The sequence below is a fragment of the Terrapene carolina genome, unplaced genomic scaffold, assembly GCF_002925995.2.
Source record: "Terrapene carolina triunguis isolate 2854851 unplaced genomic scaffold, T_m_triunguis-2.0 Scaffold714, whole genome shotgun sequence".
NCBI lineage: Eukaryota > Metazoa > Chordata > Testudines > Emydidae > Terrapene > Terrapene triunguis.
This window is the reverse complement of record NW_020665065.1, coordinates 16,543,006-16,565,505: the sequence shown is the minus strand read 5'-3', so window position 1 is coordinate 16,565,505 and position 22,500 is coordinate 16,543,006. Positions and strand designations below refer to the sequence as shown.

At 50.6% G+C, this 22,500-nt stretch overlaps 1 protein-coding gene across 1 annotated transcript in view; it reads right to left on the bottom strand.

The window, feature by feature from the left end:
- LOC112111116 (protein-arginine deiminase type-2) overlaps nt 1–22,500 on the bottom strand; it is a 78,971-nt gene that overhangs the window by 56,199 nt on the left and 272 nt on the right. The window contains exon 2 of the mRNA XM_024206401.3: nt 4,164–4,347. Coding sequence (XP_024062169.1) covers nt 4,164–4,347 — 184 coding nt within the window. The remainder of the gene's footprint in view (nt 1–4,163; nt 4,348–22,500) is intronic.

Here is a 22,500-nt window from a genome sequence, read left to right as displayed (position 1 = left end):
TCAGCGATCTGGCACGTAGCCCCTCGAGAAGAAAGCCAGCTCGCTCGGATCCAGCAGCTTGGCTGGTATGCGGCAGCAGCTGCAGTTAGTGTCTTGTTGCCAAATGAGAGACCCATGTTGAGAGAGAAGGTTTAAGCTATTAGGCCTGAAGGCCGTCTCCATTACCCAGGGTGACATGGAAGGAAACCCAATGCTCTCGGCAACAGAGCTCCTTCTTGCTGAGCGAAGCCAAGCGGCCACGTAGTGTGAAGTCTGCGTGCATGAGGAATGGGATTGGGGAGGAGACAAAAGGAGCAGCTTCCTGACCTCGGTGTGAATCAAAGGCCAGGGATCTGCTCAGTTTCAGGACTTAGCCTGCTTGTGGGAAGCACTATCTTTAGAGCTGGGTGAATGGGGAAGATGGAACCAAACTCTGAAAGGGTCCCAGGGAGACAGAGACCAGCAGGGAGATAGAAGGGGCTTGCATTAAGCCGGGTCTCAGCTTGTCCTGTTCCTGAAGAGGAAGAGACAGGGGCCGATTGCTATAGAATTAAGTAACAGATGGATGGAAGGAGAGGGGAGCAGGCAGAGGAAGGACTTTGGGTATAACATCTTCTCCCAACAAACAGCACCCACTTCACATTGTTAGCAAGAGGCGGCTCTGGTGGAAGGGTAAGCGTAGAAGTGGGTTTGCTGCCATCTTCTGTTCGCTACCTTGTGGGGCCCACTGGGATGTACCGCCTGGCTAAGGAGCTCAGCGTTAGCCAAATTCCGCTCCCGTTGCAATCAATGGGAGTTTTATCACCGAGTTCGATGGGAGCGGAGGTCGGGCAGCACTTTTGAAAATCCCACTCTCCAAGGAGACAGGACTGCAGTCAGACAGGGAGCTGCTAGAGCAGCAGGCGTTTAAGCACAAGGATTTTACAATGAAAAGCCTTTTTGTTTCACGATCCGAACTGCCAGATCGTGCGTCTATTTCACAGTCCAGCCCGAACTCCCCAAGTTTGCTTGCCAGCTTACAGAGTTGGACGGAGGATCCCATGCAATGAATTGATCTGATCAGTTGAGTCCGTTCACCCCCTCATGCGCAAGTTGTTCATGAACAGACCAACAAAATAAGTTTCAACCTAGGAGTGGTCAGCAAACTGCTCTTTACCGGTCTTGGGGTACAACCATCTCCCTCGGTCACAAGTATTTTAACTGCTTCCTCGGGGGGTGAGTGAAACACTTTAAACATGAGAACAGCACCAACTCCTAGCAAGACTGCGGCCATCCACCGCTTGCCAGCTCCCTAAGATGCCAACAAGCTTGACAGTGTCTCGGGAATGCTCAGCTCTGGTAGTTTTTCCTGCTGGTTTCTGCACCACCAGGCCTGGCCACTGAGTGAAAAGTACAGCGAGTGGAGCATTACGGTTGCATGTCCTCAGACGGACCCTTGAGCAAGAGACAGAGTGATATTACCCTGTTGGCTTTGGGGCCATCCTAGTACAGCAAGATACCGTGCCAGGTGCCACCCACGTGGTTACCTATGGCGCCAGAGCCTTGGCAGCTAGAGCACAATGATGGGCACACACAGACAGGAGGGTGCTTGCTCCTGTCCGATGCTATGAACCTTTCTTCCTGTGCCTTTACATCGCATTCTTCACCCCGAACTCAGACCATGAGCCTCCTGAGTCTGCATTTGACCCCTACCACCTAACCTACGTGTGCACATCAAATCGTCTATTTCTGCACCTCAATCAAAGATGCGACACAACAGAACCATCTACTCAGGACACTCCCTACACTAACACAGGAACAAATCAACATACCCTTAGAGCCCTGACCGGGGTTATTCTATCTACTACCCAAGATCCACAAACCTGGAAATCCTGGACGCCCCATCATCTCTGGAATTGGCACACTCACTGAAGGACTATCCGGATATGTGGACTCTCTGCTCAGACCCTATGCCACCAGCACTCCCAGCTATCTCTGTGACACCACTGATTTCCTGAGAAAACTACAATGCATTGGTGATCTCCCAGAAAACACCATCCTAGCCACCATGGATGTGGAGGCTCTCCACACAAACATCCCACACACAAATGGAATACAAGCTGTCAGGAACAGTATCCCTGATGATGACACAGCACAACTTATTGCTGAGCTCTGTGACTTTATCCTCACGCACAATTATTTCAAATTTGATGGCAATATATACCTCCAGACCAGTGGCACCGCCATGGGCACCCGCATGGCCCCACAATATGCCAACATTTTTATGGCTGACCTGGAACAACGCTTCCTCAGCTCTTGTCCACTCACGCCCCTTAGCTACATCGATGACATCTTCATCATCTGGACCCATGGGAAGGAGACTCTGGAAGAATTCCACCATGATTTCAACAGCTTCCACCCCACCATCAACCTCAGCCTGGACCCATCTACACGGGAGGTCCACTTCCTAGACACCACAGTACAAATAAGTGATGGTCACGTTACCACCACCCTATACCGAAAACCCACCAAAAACCCACCGACTGCTATGCCTACCTTCATGCCTCCAGCTTCCACCCCGGACACACCACACGATCCAGCGTCTACAGCCAAGCGCTGAGATACAACCGTATCTGCTCCAACCCCTCAGACAGAGACCAACACCTACAAGATCTTCACCAAGCATTCTCAAAACTACGATATCCGCACAAGGAAATAAGGAAACAAATCAACAGAGCCAGACGTGTACCCAGAAGCCTCCTGCTGCAAGACAAGCCCAAGAAAGAAACCAACAGAACTCCACTGGCCATCACCTACAGTTCTCAGCTTAAACCTCTCCAACACATCATCAGTGATCTACAACCCATCCTGGACAATGATCCCTCGCTTTCACAGACCTTGGGAGGCAGGCCAGTCCTCGCCCACAGACAACCCACCAACCTTAAGCATATTCTCACCAGCAACCACACACCACACCATAACAACTCTAACTCAGGAACCAACCCATGCAACAAACCTCGATGCCAACTTTGCCCACATATCTACACCAGCAACACCATCACAGGACCTAACCAGATCAGCTACAACATCACCGGTTCATTCACCTGCATGTCCACCAATGTTATATATGCCATCATGTGCCAGCAATGCCCCTCCGCTATGTACATTGGCCAAACTGGACAGTCCCTACGTAAAAGGATAAATGGACACAAGTCAGATATCAGGAATGGCAATATACAAAAACCTGTAGGCGAACACTTCAACCTCCTTGGCCACACAATAGCAGATGTAAAGGTAGCCATCTTACAGCAAAAAAACTTCAGGACCAGACTCCAAAGAGAAACTGCTGAGCTTCAGTTCATTTGCAAATTTGACACCATCAGATCAGGATTAAACAAAGACTGTGAATGGCTAGCCAACTACAGAAGCAGTTTCTCCTCCCTTGGTGTTCACACCTCAACTGCTAGCAGAGGACCTCACCCTCCCTGATTGAACTAACCTCGTTATCTCCAGATGATTCTTGCCTGCATATTTATACCTGCCTCTGAAAATTTCCATTACATGCGTCTGATGAAGTGGGTATTCACCCATGAAAGCTTACGCTCCAATACTTCTGTTAGTCTTGAAGGTGCCACAGGACTCTGTTGCTGTTTACAGATCCAGACTAACACGGCTACCCCTCTGATATACAACAGAACGGTGACCACCGTGGCAAAGTTAAAAGGAAGCCGGCCCCCAATCAGACACGTGGAGCATCCTCCTGTGACATTAGAGCTTCCAAGTCTGTCTGAGGACACGAGAGAAGAGGCCACTCTACACCAATGTCCTTACCCGACAGTGTCAGTTCAGTGGAGACGACACCCAGGCACGCACTGTCCAGTTTAGGACAGATGTTCTCAGGGCACCTTCAAACCCAGAATCCTCCTGGGATATCTAGTCTCCTGCTGCTTCTTCTTGCCCACGCAGGTCCATCTATTGCCCCTCTCTGTCATCGGGAGAGGATGTGATGGACTTTGCTATGGCCATCACACCAAGGAGTGAGACTTAACACCAACCTGTACCTGCCCACGAAGATCTATTTCCCCTTGATCCTAGCTCGCCCATGCCAAGACATGCAAGTGCCCCATACGATATCTCATCCCTGCTTCTGTCTCAAGCCAAGCGAGTACCCAGGATACAAGGATGCTCGCCGGGCCTTCCTTTACCTTGTTGTCGTTGGCCTCTGTGCTGGCTTTGTTCATGCTGAGTTTCAGGATTGTCCCGTGGTCGAGAGGCCACTGCTTCCCTCCATTTGCGGAGGCCACCTGTGATTGGTCATCGGTAACGACTTCAACTTGAACCCCGGCCGTGTGCTTCACGCTGAACGACACAGCCCCTGCGGGAGCCGCTCTGCAACAGAGAAGGGGAAGGGGGGGAATCAGTCAGAGGGCGGTGGAGAGAAGAATCGGAGATGCCTGACTGTCCCCTACCCGGCAGTGCTGACCCCTGACCTTTGGCAAGAGGAAAAGGTGGCTCAGTGATCACTGCAGACATGCATCCCAGCAGCATTTTCATACGTAGCAACCTGATTTTCAGAGAGGCAGAGCGCCCGCAGCTCCCATCAGCAGAGGTGGCAGGTGCCTCCAGCTAAGCACTTAAATCCATACGAAGACACCTACAGAAGTGGCACCTGAAGAGGTGCTGAGCACGCCTGAGCTTACACTGAAGTCAATAGAGAAGCAACTGCTCAGCACCACCAAAGATCAGGCCACACAAGCGCCAAAACATGGATTGAGCTGCCCAGTTTTAGACAGCCGAGTTTGAAAATACTGACCAGCCCACGTCTCACGACCCACGCCTGGCCATGCCAGCATGGTGCCTCCCTTCACTTCCCTTGCTGCTAAGCAAGATGCCTTTCTTTGCAGTTAAAATGAACCCTCCACTCTTGCTGCCCCGATAAGAAAAGATCAGACCTTCCATTGTGTGCATGATGGGAGCAGCCTACCCCAACGGCTGGAGCAAGGGGCTAGGAGCCAGGCGCCCTGGGTCCTATTCCCCACTCTGCCACTGGCTATGTGATCTTGAAGAAGTCACTTAACCTCTTGGGGCCAGATTTTTAAAGGTATCTGTGTATCTAAATCCCCCTGATTTCAAAGAGTATTAGGCACCTAAGTACAGTTAAAATCTGGTCCTCTGTGCCTCAGTTTCCCCATCCGTACAATGAAGAGTGTCATTTTTCCCCACCTTTGCAAGAGCTCAGATCCCTGGCTAAAATTAGGGATTTCATAGACGGGAACTAGCTGTAAGAGCTCTTAAAAAACACTAACCATCCTGATCCTTAATATCCAGGCCTTTTAATGCTATGCACGTGAACTGGATCCCGACCTCTCTTCCAGCCAGGCCCAGTCATAACAAGCCATGAGGCTCAAAGGCTGAAATCTTAGACAAATGCCAGGTGTCTTTTTGGAATGACTCGTGGGCATTTTGTACGTACTAGAGAAGGCAAAGATTGCATGAATAGCTGGAGACCCCCGAAAGACCCTTGGGACGGGGGAAGACGAAAGAGAGACCCAGCCAGTCTCTCACAATTAAAGACTTCTGTCTAGAAAAGGATTAACACTGGAATGTCAGCTAGTTGTAAGTGACTGCAAGTTTTAATATTATAGGACAGCTTACAGACCCCAATCATTGTGCCAGGCGCTGTACAAACACTTATGAGACAGTCCCTGTCCTGAAGGACTTACAATCTAAACAGACAAAAGAGAGGGTGGGAAAAAGGCACACAACATAAGAACAGCCGTACTGGGTCAGACCAAAGATCCATCCAGCCCAGTATCCTGTCTGCCAACAGTGGCCAATGCCAGGCGCCCCAGAGGGAGTGAACCTAACAGGTAATGATCAAGTGATCTCTCTCCTGCCGTCCATCTCCACCCTCTGACAAACAGAGGCTAGGGACACCATTCCTTACCCATCCTGGCTAATAGTCATTAATAGACTTAACCTCCATGAATTTCTCCAGTTCTCTTTTAAACCCTGTTATAGTCCTAGCCTTCACAACCTCCTCAGGCAAGGAGTTCCACAAGTTGACTGTGCGCTGTGTGAAGAAGAACTTCGAGCAGAGTGATCAGAGCCTTGGTTGACAAACATGTTTATTTCACATTTTTTTCACCCCTTCAAGCAATTGACAAAAATTAACCAATCAACCCAACCTCCATCCCCCCCCCAAAACTCCCAAACCACAACAAAATTGAACTCTAGAGAAAAATTCCCTCCAGTTTTAGGATCCAGTCAATCCCTTTTTAACTTCTCTGATCACAATGAACGGCTCACAAATCTATTCCATAAGCCGAAATGGGCATCTCAAGTGCCAGTTAAAGTTGCTAAGTGACAGTCATGTCCTGACCGACCCATCACTTACAAATGCAAGCGGTTTAAACCCAGTGGAATGAAATACTGAGGAAACACACAGCTTCCCACTTCACCCACATTGGGTGAGATTTTCAATTTGGGGGATTTAGCCAAGCGACTCCCACTCACTTCAATGATCTTACAAGGGGTTGAAGGCCCTCAACTTTCACTGGAGTCAGAGTCCCTTCTAGACAATGACAAAAAGTTAAGGATATGTTTAACAATGTACGAATGGCCATACTGGGTCAGACCAAAGGTCCATCTAGCCCAGTATCCTGTCTGCCGACAGTGGCCAATGCCAGGTGCCCCAGAGGGAGTGAACAGAACAGGGAATCATCCAGTGATCCATCCCCTGTCGCCCATTCCCAGCTTCTGACAAACAGAGGCTAGGGACACCATCCCTGTCCATCCTAGCTAATAGCCATTGATGGACCTATCCTCCAGGAAATTATCTAGTTCTTTTTGGAACCCTGTTTCTGTTCTGATCCACTGAATGTAACTCTTAGCCCTGGTCTACACCAGGAGGAGTCGGGGGGGGGGGGGAAATCGACCTAAGATACACAACTTCAGCTATGAGAATAGCGTAGCTGAAGTCGACGTATTTAGGTCTACTTACCGCGGCGTCTTCATGGCACTGAGTCGACTGCTGCTGCTCCCCTGTCAACTCCGCTTGCGCCTCTCGCGGCGGTGGAGTACCGGAGTTGACGTGAGAGCGCTCGGGGATCGATTTATCGCGTCTGGACTAGATGCGATAAATCAACCCCTGATAGATCGATCGTTACCCACCGATCCGGCGGGTAGTGTAGACTTGCCCTTAGAGTAGGTCTCCACTGCAGAAAAAGGTGTGGTCTGAACTCGGGTGGAAATAGCAGCGAAGACTCAGCTTTGTACTCCAGTGAGCAGCTCGAGTTCAAGCCAACAGGGCAGCCTGGGGTTGAACTCGACTTGCCAGCCCACGTTAAAACCCAAGTTGCCATGTCTTCACTGTGATTTTAACCTGGGTTAGGAACATACCTTTAGGATCAGCGTGAATACTCCTGCTTATGCATCGGGAATGGCCTCTCTGCGAACATTCCTCACTGTCTGTTTAACAATTTGCTGCTCCCAAGAGGGCTCCGGCGCTCGCTAGGATCTGAGTGGCAAGTGAATGTTAACGGAGTGCGGATGAAACTGGAGCTAATTCACTGAAAAATCCCAAAGGAGGTTCAGTGCATTCACCCATTTCTATGTACAAAGTATTCTGTGGCTCCCCCATGCTAATGTGAATACAATACAGCTGGCACAAGCCCCAGTCCTGTGAAAGTCACATTTTTTAAGTGGGGGGTGGGGGGGGAGGAGCTCAGAGCAGGAAATCTTTCCAGGAACCCATTTGCCGTAGTGCTCTTCCCAGCCAGAGCCTGCTGGCACCTGTCTGCAGTGTGAGCAAACAGGATCCAGGCTGTCCTCACTCCTTTTCCCTCCTCCCCCTGGGATCTTTGGCTTTGCAGCCACCTGTGGATGAAATTAAAGGGAAAACGTATATACCAAAAGGAGGGAACCAGCTGTAGGAAGAGCCGAGGTTGCAGCCCGGGAGCTGGTCTGACTCCGGAGCGAAGTGAAGTTCTCTTTACTTGGGAGCTGGACCCATGGGCAAGATCACTGATCCACGCAGGCTTCCCTGTGTGTTGTTTTCAGGGCCCATCCTGTGCCCTTTGATAGCAATGAGAACGTGGCCGTTCATTGTGGTGGGAGTCGTTTTGGACTTGGAGCAAGTCTGGGGTGGTCCATGGGTACATGCTGACAAATTTGGGGAGGCCACCTCTCAATGCTAAGACGACAAGACTTCTCTGCTGTTTTCAAACACAGCGTGCGGGTGGCCTGCCTCTGTGCCATAGCGGGAGTAGAAGGCGCTGTGCCTGGCGCCAGCCGTCCCTCCCCACGGGACTCTGGAAGTAGCGACGGGCCAGCTGAATTCTGTTGATGTCCTCCTGCCGTATCGCTCATTCTCCACCAATGCAATCCCTGCCCCTACTAAGATGACTCTGTCCTTACAGGAGATCGACTCCTGGATGAAGAGCAGCTGGCGTGAACTCAGCTTTGGCAAGGCCGAAGGGATGCTGATTAGGAAATGCTTGGAGAACTAGCCAGGTCATTGTCCTGCCCTTCCACTGAGGGCATCTGCTGCCTAAGAGGCAGTGTGGCCTAATGGCAAGAGTACCAGATTGGGACTCAGGCAACCTGGATTTTATTTCCAGCTCTGCCACTGACCTGCTGAGTGGCCTTGGGCAAGTCCCTTTCTCACCCAGTGCCTCAGTTTTCCCATATGTAAAATGGGGATAATGAGACTGATCTCCTTTGTAAAGCGTTTGAGATCAGCTGATAGAAATCACTAGATAAGGATATGTGCATTATTATAAGCCTTGGGAACCTACTCAGTTCAGCATTTAGTCTGGATAGCAAGGTAATGCCCCCTTCCACCTCTGCCTTTGCTAGGAAACTTCAACGCTTCCTCCTGACAAGGATCAGCCCAGCACGACCCATATGTTCCTTGCTGCCAAGGTGGATAACTGCAACTCGCTGTATCTGGGTGTGAAGGCGCCAGCAACATGGCGGCCCCAGCACATGCAGAAAGCAGCAGCCCGCTCCTCAGTGAGATGCTAGCTCATCGCCCCTCCGCTTCAGTCCCTCCACTGGCTGCCTGTCGGCTTCCATGGCCAGGTCAGGGCCCACGTCCTGATCTTGGAGACCAGCAGAGGGTCAGCGCTTAGCTCCCAGCGGCAGTCGCATCTCAGTCTGCGTTCCACCAAGACCTCTGCAGTCCTCTGGACAAAGCAAGCTCACAAAGCCCAGGACAAAACGAGAGCCCCAGACGCAACCTGTTCTCTGTCGCGGGGCACAGCTGGGTGCGGAACAAGCTCCAGAAGGCGTCGGAGCATCCCAAGCTGAGCCCCCTCCGCTGGGGAACAGAGAAAACGCGTGATGGCCACCAGGGACCTCACCAAGCAGATCTAGCTTACTGGGATGCCACGCTGACAGGCACGATAGCAAACCCTGGAGATACTTTACATGTCAGGGTCCTGATCCTGCAGGAGGTCCTTGGGTGGAGCACTTGCACTATCAGATCCAGGATACCAACATTGGGCCGGACCTGATGACTTGGAAGCAGGAACCCCCGTAGCCTGTTGAGTTGTCTGTTGTTTCAGATGGGGCCTGATCTTGTGAGGTGCCTCCCCAGTCCCTGCTTCCAGTGGGAGGGCAGATCTCAGCCCCCTGCACCTTCAGGCATGTAATGAGTGGGGTCATGTGTCAAGCAGCTGGCTCAGAACTGCACAGCGCCACTCCACTCCCCAACACCTCACGCGACCAGGCCTGGGTAAGCGGCGGTGAACCTGTAAGACGCCCAGCCCGAGCCGCAAAACGCTCCGTGTGTCAATATCATGGGCGGGTTTATAGGAGCAGACACATGTCAACCCAGCTTATGCCGGTGAATTCTGACACGTAGGAACTCTTCACATGCCCAGCATAGCTGCCTCATCCTCGCTATTGCTAAAATAACCCAAGGGCAACACTCTAAGAGCAGGGCGATACCAGCGGAGACAGATTCAATTTCCTTTCAGCCCAATAAATACAGGATCAAACGTAGCATATTCGCACGGGGCTAGAGGGGAGCCATCTTCTCTCGGCAGAAGACGTTTCAGAACATCAGAGGGTTTGCCGGACAGGGTGCCACAATAAATGGAACAATAGCCTACCCTTCTTTACAAATAGCTTCATGTTTATTTTTCCTGCGAGTCTGACTTAAGACCAGGTGGCTAGCTAGGCTAAGTACCTGCGGGTACGTGAGAACGACATTGTGAACCCGGGTCTGTGGGACCTGGGCTTGCAGACTGCATTTGAGCATCCGCACTGCATTGTAGACTTGGGCTTACATTTGCTGGACCTGGGTCGCCCAGCCGTGCTAATGCGTCCACACTGCACTACGCAGACCCTCTGACTCGGGTCTGCAGTTTGAGCTGTGTCCACACTGCAAAATGACAGGGCTTGCACCCGAGTCACAGTGGGTATCTCTCCTTGCAGGGTCTGCACAGCTAAACTCCTTTCTTTGTCTCTTAGTCACTGGAAAACCCAGTTTTAACCAGTCTATGCAAAGCCCCGCCTGGGGTGGAATTTCTCTGGAGCTGTTTACAATCCTGGAGCAATCCTCCTTCTACCCCCCCGCCCCCGTTTTAGCTCCTGGAGGAGCTGCGGGACCCCTCCCCCACAGAGCAGAACATCGTTACACTTAAACCCTTCATTAAATTCACACGATGGTCCCCAAAGATGGGGGAGCAGCACCTGTCCAGGTGGAAACTCTGGCAGGTTTTAAAGTATTTCACATCTTCTCCTGGGGCCCATGTCTGGTCACAGAGTCATGCCAGTTCTCAGAGTGAGCATGTGAAGGTTCATCTACACCACAAAGAAAAACCCGCTGCACCGAGTCTCAGGGCCTGGGTCAATTGACTCTGGCTTGTGGGGCTTGGACCCCAGAGCTGAAAAGGGCAGTGTAGACGCTCCCGCTCAGGCTGGAGCCCGGGCTCCAAAACCCGGCCAGGGGGGAGAGTCATAAGGTGTGTCTAGACTCCACTGCGGTTAAAAACCAGCGGCTGGCCGGTGCCAGCTTACTCGGGCTAACGGGGCTGTTTAGTTGCAGTGTAGACGTCTGAGCTCCGGCTGCAGCTGAGCTCTGTGACCCTCCCACATTGCAGGGTCCTAGAGCCCGGGCTTCAGCCCAAGCCCGGACGTCTACACTGCAGCCTGAGTCAACAGGCATGGGCCAGCCGTGGGTTTTTAAACTTACCCTGGAGACCGGCCCTAGGTCAGGGCTGTTGCTGTAGACAGTTCTAGTTCCTTTGTCTGTTGGCCATCTTGAACCAGCTCACACCAGTCTACACTGTTTCCCCAGGGGCCAACACTTCCAAAAGACTGTCCCTGCATTAGAAAGACAAGGCGGGGTGAGGTAATAGCTGTTATTGGCCCAAGAGAAATAAGCTTTGAGCTTACACAGAGCTCTTCTTCAGGTCTGGGAAACTGAGGCCACGTCTACACTACCAGTTGTCAGCAAAACGGACGTCGGTCAGGGGTGTGACTATTCCATCCTCCCTCAGGGACATAAATTACGCTGGCATAAGTGGTAGTCAATATACACAGATGTGGCTGAGGTGTTTCTACAAGATGCTACCTGCCCTGCTCAGTGGGACCTGGAATCTGTTAGAATGAGATGTGTCAGAGCTACAAAATTCACAAAAGAACATGCAAACTCTGAACACACACGGGGGGCTAGATCGGCCCCTTGGAGAAATACCACCCCCCCCCCCCGGCCACATGTTAGGAGTGCAGGCGCTGGGTTTTGGTCAAGCCCGTTACAAAGACACAGGGCAGCTAGGAGACCTGGATATGGGTTTTGAATTCCTACGTCTGGGGGGTGCATGTTTGAATCAGGGCTTTTGGTTTCATCTCTACTAGAATAAGTCTTGTTTGCTGACCACACTGTGGCTCCCCATCCCCTTAGCACAGGGGTGGGCAAACTTTTTGGCCTGAGGGCCACATCGGGGTTCCAAAACTGTATGGAGGGGTGGGTAGGGAAGGCTGTGCCTCCCCAAACAGCCTGGCCCCCGCCCCCTATCCGCCCCCTGACTGCCACCCTCAGAACTCCTGACCCATCCAACCCTCCCCTGCTCCTTGTTCCCTCACCGCCCCCCCCGGGACCACACTCCTTATCCAACCCCCCCCACTCCCTGTGCCCTGACTGCCCCGACCCCATCCACACACACCCCAGAACCTCCGCCCCATTCAACCACCCCCTGTTCCCTATCCCCTGACTGCCCCGACCCCCACCCACATGCCCCCAGAACCTCCGCCCCATTCAACCGCCCCCTGCTCCTTGTCCCCTGACTGCCCCCCAGGACTCTCTGCCCCTTATCTAACCCCCCCCACTCCCCTCCCCCTTACCAGAGCGCTGGCGGCACGGCAAGTTGAGGCTGCGGGGGAGGGGGGACAGTGGGGGAGGGGCCGGGGGCTAGCCTCCCAGGCCGGGAGCTCAAGGACGGTCTCGGCCCACGGGCCATAGTTTGCCCACCTCTGCCTTAGCAAGTGAATGGACCAGATTTCATAGTACCAAAGAGCGGATTGCTTTGGCAACGTAAGCGTCTAAGTGCAGTTATTATGGGCTCTTTCCAAAAACGAACTCGGGACATTAATGCAGAGACGGTTATGTTCAGAAAGCCAAGCTGGGGGGATGTGCTGATGAGCCAGGCCACCCATTGCTGCCGGAGAGCACGAAGCTTGACCTCAGCTGTCCCGGGTCACGTTGTAACCCCTCGCCTGCTGCGGGTCACTGCGAACTAATCCTATAACCAGCCCACGGTGGTGCAACAAGTAACCAGAAACTCAGTTACCAAAGCAACTAATCCTGCGGCTCATGCCTAGTAACTGGAGCCTCTCTGCTTTCAGACACGTTCGGCCCTGTGCATTGCAGCAGAGTGAAGGGCGATGCTACCTTGTCTCCCCAGTGACCCGCACCCTCCCCTCCTCCACCCCCTTGTGAGGCCTGACAACAGAGCAGACCTGGCCAGGAAAGAGGCAGCACCATAAAGCCCAAGCTGATGCCCTGCACATCTCTAGGAGGCCTGGGTGATAGGCAAGAGCTGTGCCTAGGCACCTTGACACCATTTCTTTTGAGTCGCGATGCCCTGTGAGGAGCATTTTCTGGTTCGTCCAGGAGAGGGGCAGGGGATTGGTTCACGGAGTTGTCCGTCACTCCTCAAGCACGTCCTTCTGACCTTCTCAGCAAGATCCGCCGTTGGAAAGGTCTCAGCTCGGGACCGTCCCTTTGAGGACATCTCTTTTCCATTTACAATTTACTGGGGAAATTCAGTCGGTCTCGGTAAGAGAGACCAACCAGGTCAGGGGCAAATTTCTAGAACCTCTGGCAGAGTTGGACGCCAGCTGAGCTCAGCACACCAGGACGGGCAGGTGCTCACGCTGCAGAGGGAAGGGCTCTTTAGCAGCTTAGGCCTCGTTGACCATGGGCTTTTGCCCCAATTCCAGCCATCAGTATAGGAATACTAGTGCTCACTCTTGTGCAAAGCAGGCCGAGTCACGATAAACACCAGTTTCTAGCAGAGTTTAGTGCCACCAGTGCAAATCGAAGCTTTCCATTTCTGCGCTTGGAGTTGATCCTAGTGTCCCGTCACCAAAGACTAGAATCAAGGCAGACAAGGACATGAAACTTGCTGGAAAACACTCCAAGGAAAAAATAGCATTTTAAGGGTTCCTCCCAACGTCAGTACCTTCTTCCCAATCCCCTCATTGCTTCCAACATCTGAAGCTTCACTCCCGAGAACCTGGTCCTTGTAGCAAGGAATCCAAGTCTCCATAAAAATCAGTGTCATTTGCCCAAACTCCTATGTACCGAAAAACCCCACAGCATTAACTCTTCACGCCCCCTCATTCATCTTCCCCACCCCGTCTTCCCTCTACAATGGCCTTTTCGCTACTTTGCTTGGTTTTTTTAAAAACCTATTAAAAAAAACAACCCACCAAACAACCTAATATTATAAACTACTGGGCCGTGACAATTGACAAAACATCACCTGGTGCCTGAGCTGTATCAAACAGCTAGCACAGGTGAGTGATCCTTTATGCCCTTGAAATTCACATGCAAATGCAGGCCTGTGCACTGAAAGGCGGCTTACTGTGATTTGGCAATTACAGAAGCCCTGGGGCAGGGCTTTCTTGAGCAGCGTGAAAATTTGGAGAGGCAGCTCCGGCTGCTAAATTCTGGCTTATAAATACCAGGTCAGCAGCAGTGCCAATTCCTCAACAAATGAGTTTTCATTATCTTAATAGAGTCGCCGGAGGCCAGAATCTCTCCGTAATGCTCACCAGGAAAGCCCTCTTGCTGGCTCTCCAAGGCACAGGCGGAGACTCGGGACACCCAGGTCATGGCCTCCAGGAAGGTCGTGTATGGAAGTTCCAGGTGAATAGGCTACAGGGCCTTCAGCAAGCTCAGAGGAGCAGGATGCCTTTCAGAAACGTTCAGAGCAGAGACTGTTCTGCCCACCTATTGGCCCCTCTGCAGGTTTTAAGAACTTGTCTGTTCCTTAATCTCCATCCTGGGCCAAATCCTGCTCACCGGACTAGTCCCATCAAACTTTGTGGAGAGACCCCGTCTGCTTGGCCTCCTATCCACCTGTTGTCTCTGGTCTGACACGTACCTCGTCTGCTCTTTCAGGCAAAGACCATTTTTCTGTTGTACAGCTCCTAGCACAATGGTCTATGGCGATGTAAATAAATCATATTTACAGTCAGGGATTTTAGGGAAAAATCCCCACCCCAGGCTAGCACTAGAGGGAGATGTAGTGTCAACAAAGCTTTTGTTTTTTCTCTTTTTAAGCCACAACATCTGCCTGGGTCGTGAAACGGACAAATACTACACCACCCCCGTCAGTTTCACCCGACTGCTGATACCACGTGGAGGGGCAGACAGAGATACAAAAGAGAAGAGCAAAGGGAATGAGAAGAGCATCATGTTTAGACAGCTGCTTGTATTAATTGTTTCTTTGGGCTGCCAACCCCTCCCCCAGCCCGGTCAAATCCTAGAATTCATGATGCGCATTTGACCATGTGTTTGTAATAACCCCAATAGACAAAAGTTCTATAGAAACGCCCTCCTCTGACAAACAGACAGATTATTTTCTCCCCACTGACTCTGGACGTCCAATGGAACAGAAATAGAGCGACAGCGATTCCATTGTGCCTCGTGGTGGGGGGAAAAAAGTCTCTTTGCAGCGTTGCCAAGAGCAGTGGTGCAAGTGGAGCCCTGCGAGCGGTTAGGCTCCTGCTGCACAGACTGCAGGGGGAGCGAAAACCATCAGGCCGGATTCTGCTAAACGCTGGGGTGACGCCATCGATTTCCAAGGCGTGGCCATGAATTTGGAGCATGCTGGGGCGGTTGTAAAGGACCGCAAAGTTCCGCTCATCGGCTTTCACGGGAGCTACGGTGTGAAAAGTGTTTAGAAAACAGGGCCCAGCCTGCTGGAGCTGATGAGAAAACTTCCGTGGATTTCATTCAGACCATACGTGCCAACATTCCACTTTCCCTATGGGCGCTCGACCCCCACTCCGCCCCAGGCCCTGTCCCCACTCCACCCCTTCCCCCAAGGCCCCACCCCTGCCCCACCTCTTCCCGCCCCCGTTCTGCCCCCTCCCCCGAGCATGCCCCGCCCTCGCTCCTCCCACCCCAGCGCCTCCTGCATGCTGCTAAACACTTGATCCGAGGCAGGCAGGAGGTGCTGGGAGGGAGGGGGAGGCGCTGATTGCAGGGGCCACCGGTGGGTGGGAGGGCTGGGGGAGGAGCTGATTGGCAGGGCTGCTGGTAGATGCTGAGCACCCACTATTTTTTAACCCGTGGGTGCTCCAGCCCCGGAGCACCCAAAGAGTCGGCGCCTATGATCTGGACAATAAAGTACTGTTATTTCTTTAATTCTCAGCAGAGAAGTGATGGACTGAATTCAAACCAACCCCTTAACATCGTCTAAGTATCTAGGATCCCAAGCACATTCTTTAGCATCTTTTAAAAGGCCTGGTACATACACACACACACAGCTCCTGCCAACTTCACTCGATGGGGTAGCGTGGTCTAGTGGACAGGGACTTAGGAGACCTGGGCTCATATCCCAGCTCAGCCTTAGACTTCCTGTGTGACGCTGGGCAAGTCACTCAGTCTCACCTGATCGGTTTCCCTACCTCACGGGGTGTTGCAAAGGGGGAAAAAAATCCATTAATCATTAGGATGCACTCGGGTACAATGGTGATGGGGACCAGATGGGTACGGAGAATCTTAGACCTGTAGGGCTGGAAGGGACCTTGAGAAGCCATCTAGTCCAGCCTCCCATGCTGAGACAGGACCATGTATACCTAGACCAGCCCTGACAGGGCCTGATTAGGACATTCTGAAGCCCTAAACTAGGGGTCGGCAACCTTTCAGAAGTGGGGTGATGAGTCTTCATTTATTCGCTCTGATTTATACATTTTAACGTTTTAACGTTTTTAGAAGGTCTCTTTCTATAAGTCTGTAATATAGAACTAAACTATTGTTGTATGTAAAGTAAATAAGGTTTTTAAAATGTTTAAGAAGCTTCATTTAAAATTAAATTAAAATGCAGAGCCCCCCGGACCCAGTGGCCAGGACCCGGGCAGTGAGAGTGCCACTGAAAATCAGCTTGTGTGCCTCCTTCGGCACGCATGCCATAGGTTGCCTACCCCTACCCTAAACTATGTCAAGTGTCAGAGGCCCCATACCATAAAAAAAAAATAATTATTATATATTCAATGTCCTTTCTGTGAAAATAATAAAACATGAAAGCTTTATATTTGCATATATACACAAAGGCAAAGTTGTAAAAATGGAATAATAATCTAACTAAAACACAGCTTGCAAGATGCCTGTTTGCATTATAAGATAGTTTCAAATTAACATAGTTTTGTCTCTGATTTCTTAATTAGTAGATATGAAAACTTTATATCTACAGGAACACAGAAGCAGTTATAGTTACACAGACCAGCTTACTTATTGGAAGCAACCTGCCGTATGTCTGTTTGCACATCACATTAATTTTAAACACATTTTCTTTCATGATTTTTGGAGAGCAAAGTCACGGATGACGTCCTCGAATGATAAACTGAGTTTGTCACTTTCAATGCACAGAATGCTTAGGGGAGATTGCTGCAAGAAAAGCTTTTTCTAGGCAGAGATCTCTCTTTGCATTCACTTCTCTATCCTCGGTCTCCCCCAGGGCTACTAATTAATCTCAAGTAAACACCTCGGACACACAGAGTGACAACAAGCTATATGCGCGAAAGAGAAAGAAAGAATTTTCCAGGAAAAAGACTGGTAATCTCTAGACAGGCATTGAGAAAGTGAGAAAAACTAGCCTATATTCAAGCAAATATAATGAATATTGTAGGCTTTAATAGCCTATAAATCATATATGCACATAGTTTGAAATAACTTGCTCACCGAGTACTCAGAATATTTTGATACATCTTCCTTCAACTTCTCTCAAAACCCTCTATTTATCCTTTCATCAGTACTCTCTAATATTTACCGTGAAGGTTCCCGAAACTGACGGAGAAAAGCCAACACAAATTTATCCTCCTCGAGATCACACTCAACCCGTCTATACGACGATCACCTGCAAACTCAACCACGTGAAGCACGGCTAGCGCATGGCGCAGAAAGCGGCGTGCGCACTAAAACACACAACTGTCCGTATGTACAGATCAGAAGAAGAAAACTCACGAACACCTAAGAAAACGAAGGAAAACAGGAGCGAAGGCACTATACGACTGAGCGTCTGGATCGTAAACAAAAGTTGGCGGCCTTTCGGCTATCACCAGCCAAGGGGGACTCTATACATGATGTCACTCCTAGGACGAGTCCCATATGCGTATGAGCTTGGCAGGATTGCTTCACGACACTGCCATCTCCGACCTCACATTTTTTCCGGTTTTATCGTCAGCGAGATTATTTATTTATTGAAATAAGTTCTGAAGGCACGGTCAGAATTTTACCAATAGCAGCTGGCCAACAAAACGCCGCCTTAGCAGAATTACTTGCAGAAATACTAACTTTACAAGTGCAATTATCGTTTTTTTCTCAGCTCTGACCTCCCGCCTGTCAATAGTGAACAATTAGTGACGGGTAAGGGTATTTGTGTAGGCAGATGTGTATATTTTTGTCATATTTGAACGAAAATGTCTATATTTAGAGAGAATCTCCCCCCTCCCCCCCCCATATCTCCTTTATTTATCAACTGATTTTGATAACATTTGAAATGGAGTCAGATTTTTCTTTTTTAGAGGACCCTCATATTGCAAGGCCCTAAACTGTAGCTTAGTTAGTTTATGCCTTAATCTAGCCCTGCGTGATAGGGGTTTGTCCAACCTGTTTTTGAAAACCTCCAATGATGGCAATTCCACAACCTCTCTAGGTAACCTGTTCTAGTGCTTACGTATCCTTAAAGTTAGAAAGCTTTTCCTAATATCTAACCTAAATCTCTTGATTTAGTGGACACGGAGAACAATAGATCACCGTCCTCTTTCGAACAGCCCTGCACATATTTGAAGACTTATCAGTCTTCTTTTCTTAAGACTACACATGCCCAGTTTTTGCACCTTTCCTCATAGATCAGGTTTCTAAACCTTTTATCATTCTTGTTGCTCCCCTCCGGACTCGCTCAAATTTGTCCACAGCTTTCCTAAAGAGTAGTGCCCAGAATTGGACACAGTTCTCCGGCTGAGGCCTCACCAGTACTGAGCAGAGTGGAACAATTACCTCCTGTGTCTTAGCTAGAACACTTCGGTTAATGCATCCCAGAATATTTGCCTTTTTGCAACTGCATCGCATTGCTGGCTCATATTCCATTTACAATCCACTCAAATCCCCAGGTCCTTTTCCGTAGTATTACTGCCTAGGCAGTTATTCCCCATTTTGTAGCTGTGCATTTGATTTTTTCCTTTCCAGTACAGTACTTTGCACTGGTCTTTACTGAATTTCACCTTGTTGATTTCAGATCAATTCTACCATTTATCAAGGTCCTTTTGAATTTGGATCCTGTCCTCCAAAGTGCTAGCAACCCCTCCCAGTTCAGTGTCATCCATACATTTTTACAAGCATACTCTCCCCTCTGTTATCCAAGTCATTAATGAAAATATTGACCAGTACTAGATCCAGGACAGACCTCTGCGGGACCCCATTAGATATGTTCTCCCAGTTTGACAGCAAACCATTGACAACTCCTCTTTGAGTACAGTTTTTCAACCAGCTGTCCACCCACTTTATAGTAGTTTCATCTAGACTGCATTTCCCTGCTTTGCTTAGGAGAATGTCACGTGGGACTGTGAGAGACAAGGTGGGGGAGGTAACATCTTTTAATTGGACCAACTCCTCCTGGAGAGTTTTATCCTGGAACCAACACGGCTACAACAACACTGCACATGGGACTGAGCCAAAAGCCTTATTAAAATGGAGATAAATCATGTCTACTGCTTCCTCCCATTCCACTAGGCCAGTTTCCCTCTCAGAAAAGGAAAGTCCGGCGTAATTTATTCTTGGCAAATCCATGCTGGCTATTATTTATCACTCTCTAGATGCTTACAACATGGTGTAGAGTGTTACTGTAGGACCACATTTTCCCCTGATCGTTTCAGGACACCATGGGTCCATTTCTGACGGAGAACATCGCATTTCCACTGTCCACGCAAAGGGTCTGCAAATCTGACCCATTCACAGACGGTGCCCAGTGCGGCTGCTTCGCTTCATGCAAATATGTCTCTCTAAAGTCTTTAAAGCTCTGCTTCCCCTGGGTTCACACCGGCCTGGTTTTTAAAGCCCAAGGGACTATTTGCCAGCACCATGGCAGAGGGCCAGGAAAAGTGCTGTTTGAAGGAGGACCAGAGCACCATCAGCTGTAAATAAGAGTTTTACAATGACAACAGCGGTTTATATTGGATTAAGAGAGCTCATAGCTGATGGCTGGCTGTTAAAAATATAGACCATATATCTCATGGACTAAAAAGGGACAGCTAAATGTTTATTCCCTTCCCAGATTACCACCTGCTGACCAGGAGTTTTGCAGCATAGCTCTACCAGCTGCATGACATCTTCCTAGAAATAATATGTAACTCGTAAATAAAGCCATCAGAATTCCATAAGGATCACAGACGTTATGGATGGAGGACCATTCAGATCACGGAGTCTATCCACCTGCAAAGGCAGAGCACACTCCTCAGACAGAGCATGCATCAGATAGGACACAAGCGAACGGCCACACTGGGTCTGACCAATGGTCCAGCCAGCCCAGCGTCCTGTCTTCCAACAGTGGCCAGTACCAGAAGCTTCAGAGGCAATGAACAGAACCTGGACCTGGACGCCCCAGATCTGAATTTTGTGGCTTTGCCTCCACGGTGAAGAGCTGAACCAAAATCCCATATCGAACCACCCCCAATAACCAGGGTGTCAGTGACTACTGGATCTGAATTTTGCAGCCATAATTACAAATTTGAGGCTGTCTGAGTGCACACCTTTAAAGCATCTACAAGTCTTTTTAGCCTGCTGCTGCAAGGTGTGGTGTATTGCCCGCACCCAGGGAAATGAAAGTGCTGGGCAGCCTGGGAAGTCTCCCTGCAGCATACCCATTGGCAAATGAGGATTAATACTGGCCTCAGGGAGGCAGTGTGACCTAGTGGAGTGAACAGTGGACTGGGAATCAGGAGATCTGGGTTCTATTCCCAGGTCTGCGGTTGGCTCTCTCTGTAACCTTGGACAAGTCTCTTCCCTTCCCTATGCCTCAATTGCCTCATCTGTGAAATGGGGATAATGATACTGAACTCCTTTATAAAGTGTGTTGAGATCCACTGATGAAGAGCACTAGATTAGCGCAAGGAGCTGCCATGAGGTGGGTATTAATGAATACTTGAAGGGCTTTGAGATCCACCAACGGGACACAAAGGCTGTCTCTAGGTTAAGGAAATTCCCATCAGTGCAAGTCACTACTGTGACGCAACCCTCTCATAGAGACATGCTGCACTGGCACAAAGAGGGGGTTTATGCCCGTGCTGTTTGCTTTGGTGACTGGATTACGCTGCCCCACTGCTGTATGCCCTTGCATAGTGCAGCGTGTTTGTGTTAAAGACTTTGCCCTGGGGTAATTGCATCAATCTGTTTGCACAGGTGCAAATTTCTTTAATGTTGCCAAGGTCAAAGTCGTGTGTTTCCTCAAGCCACATTCAACCTAAGGAGTGGCTGGCGTCAGTGTCCTGGAAAGGGAAGCAGAGATTGCGTTTCCTGCAAACAGCTCCGTTTAGCAGTGGGGGACGGGCACAACCAGCCAGCGACACCCATGGGAACAGAGTGCTCCATAGAGAGGGTGTGTGTGTGTGTGTGTGTGTGTGTGTGTGTGTGTAAAGCCAGCTGGCGTCTCCACCAAGGTTCACGGTGTTGTGATCCTTGGATGCCTTGCTACTTACATTATACAACAAAGAACCCCACGCCACAGCCACCACCCCGTTGACATAGCTCTCACCCCCCCCAGACATCTCTGATGGCCACTAAGATACAAGTGAAGAGACTTGATTTTTTTTTTCCAAGTTGCATCTTACAACACTGAAAGTCCCAGGGACGTGGCAAGGTTGGGTCAGGCCTGCTCCGGAGCTGGCAAACCACTCCACCACCTCCTGCCCCAGCACATGCAGCAATAAAATCAGAAGTGAAGGAATCCAGGGCTCAGGACTGAATCTGACTCCGGCACCAGCTGCTCCTGGGGCCGTGACTGACTGACACCCACATGCCCCCCACCCCGTGTGTCACATGCTGGATTGCGATCCCCCAGGCACTGGTTAAGGAGCATTTAAGTGACCAGACTCATTAAATAGGAGCTTGCTAGGGGAGGGGAGATGGGTGCAAAGGGGCGGGAAACCCATAACAGGGCAGGTGAGCTGCCGAAAGGAGGATGGGGGCATTACAGACTGGCAGCTACAAAGGAAAAATAATGCCTGGCTGCGGGGGAGCAGTGAGCACTGGCTGAGTTCAGGAGGGAAGGCGGTGAAAGGTGCCTGGGTGCAGATAGTGGGTGTAGCAGGGAGAGGTGCCAAGGGAAGGCTGCAGGGGCAGTGTGTGGATGGGTGCAATAAGGGAAGGGTGCTTCAGTGTAAGGGGTGCAGGCAGGGCCGGTGCAAGGAAGTTTCACGCCCTAGGCTTGTGCCCCCCCCAGCCCTGCGGCAACTCCCCGCCGCCCCCGAGGCACCCCCCACGGCAGCTCATCCCCCCAGGAAGCCGTGTGGCAGCTCCCCCCCCCGACCCTGAGGCACTCCCGCAGCAGCTCCCCACCCCAGCTCACCTCTGCTCTGCCTCCTCCCTGAGCACCCACCCCCGCTTTAATTCTCCTCCCAGGCTTGCGGCGCCAAACAGCTGATTGGCGCCGCAAGCCTGGGAGGCGGGAGAAGTGGAGCGGCGATCGCTTGCTCGGGGAGGAATGCTGAAAAAAAAAAATTGGGGGCACCGCTTTTTGGCACCCCCAAATCTTGGCACCCTAGGTACCGCCTAGTTCGCCTTAATGGTAGCACCGGCCCTGGGTG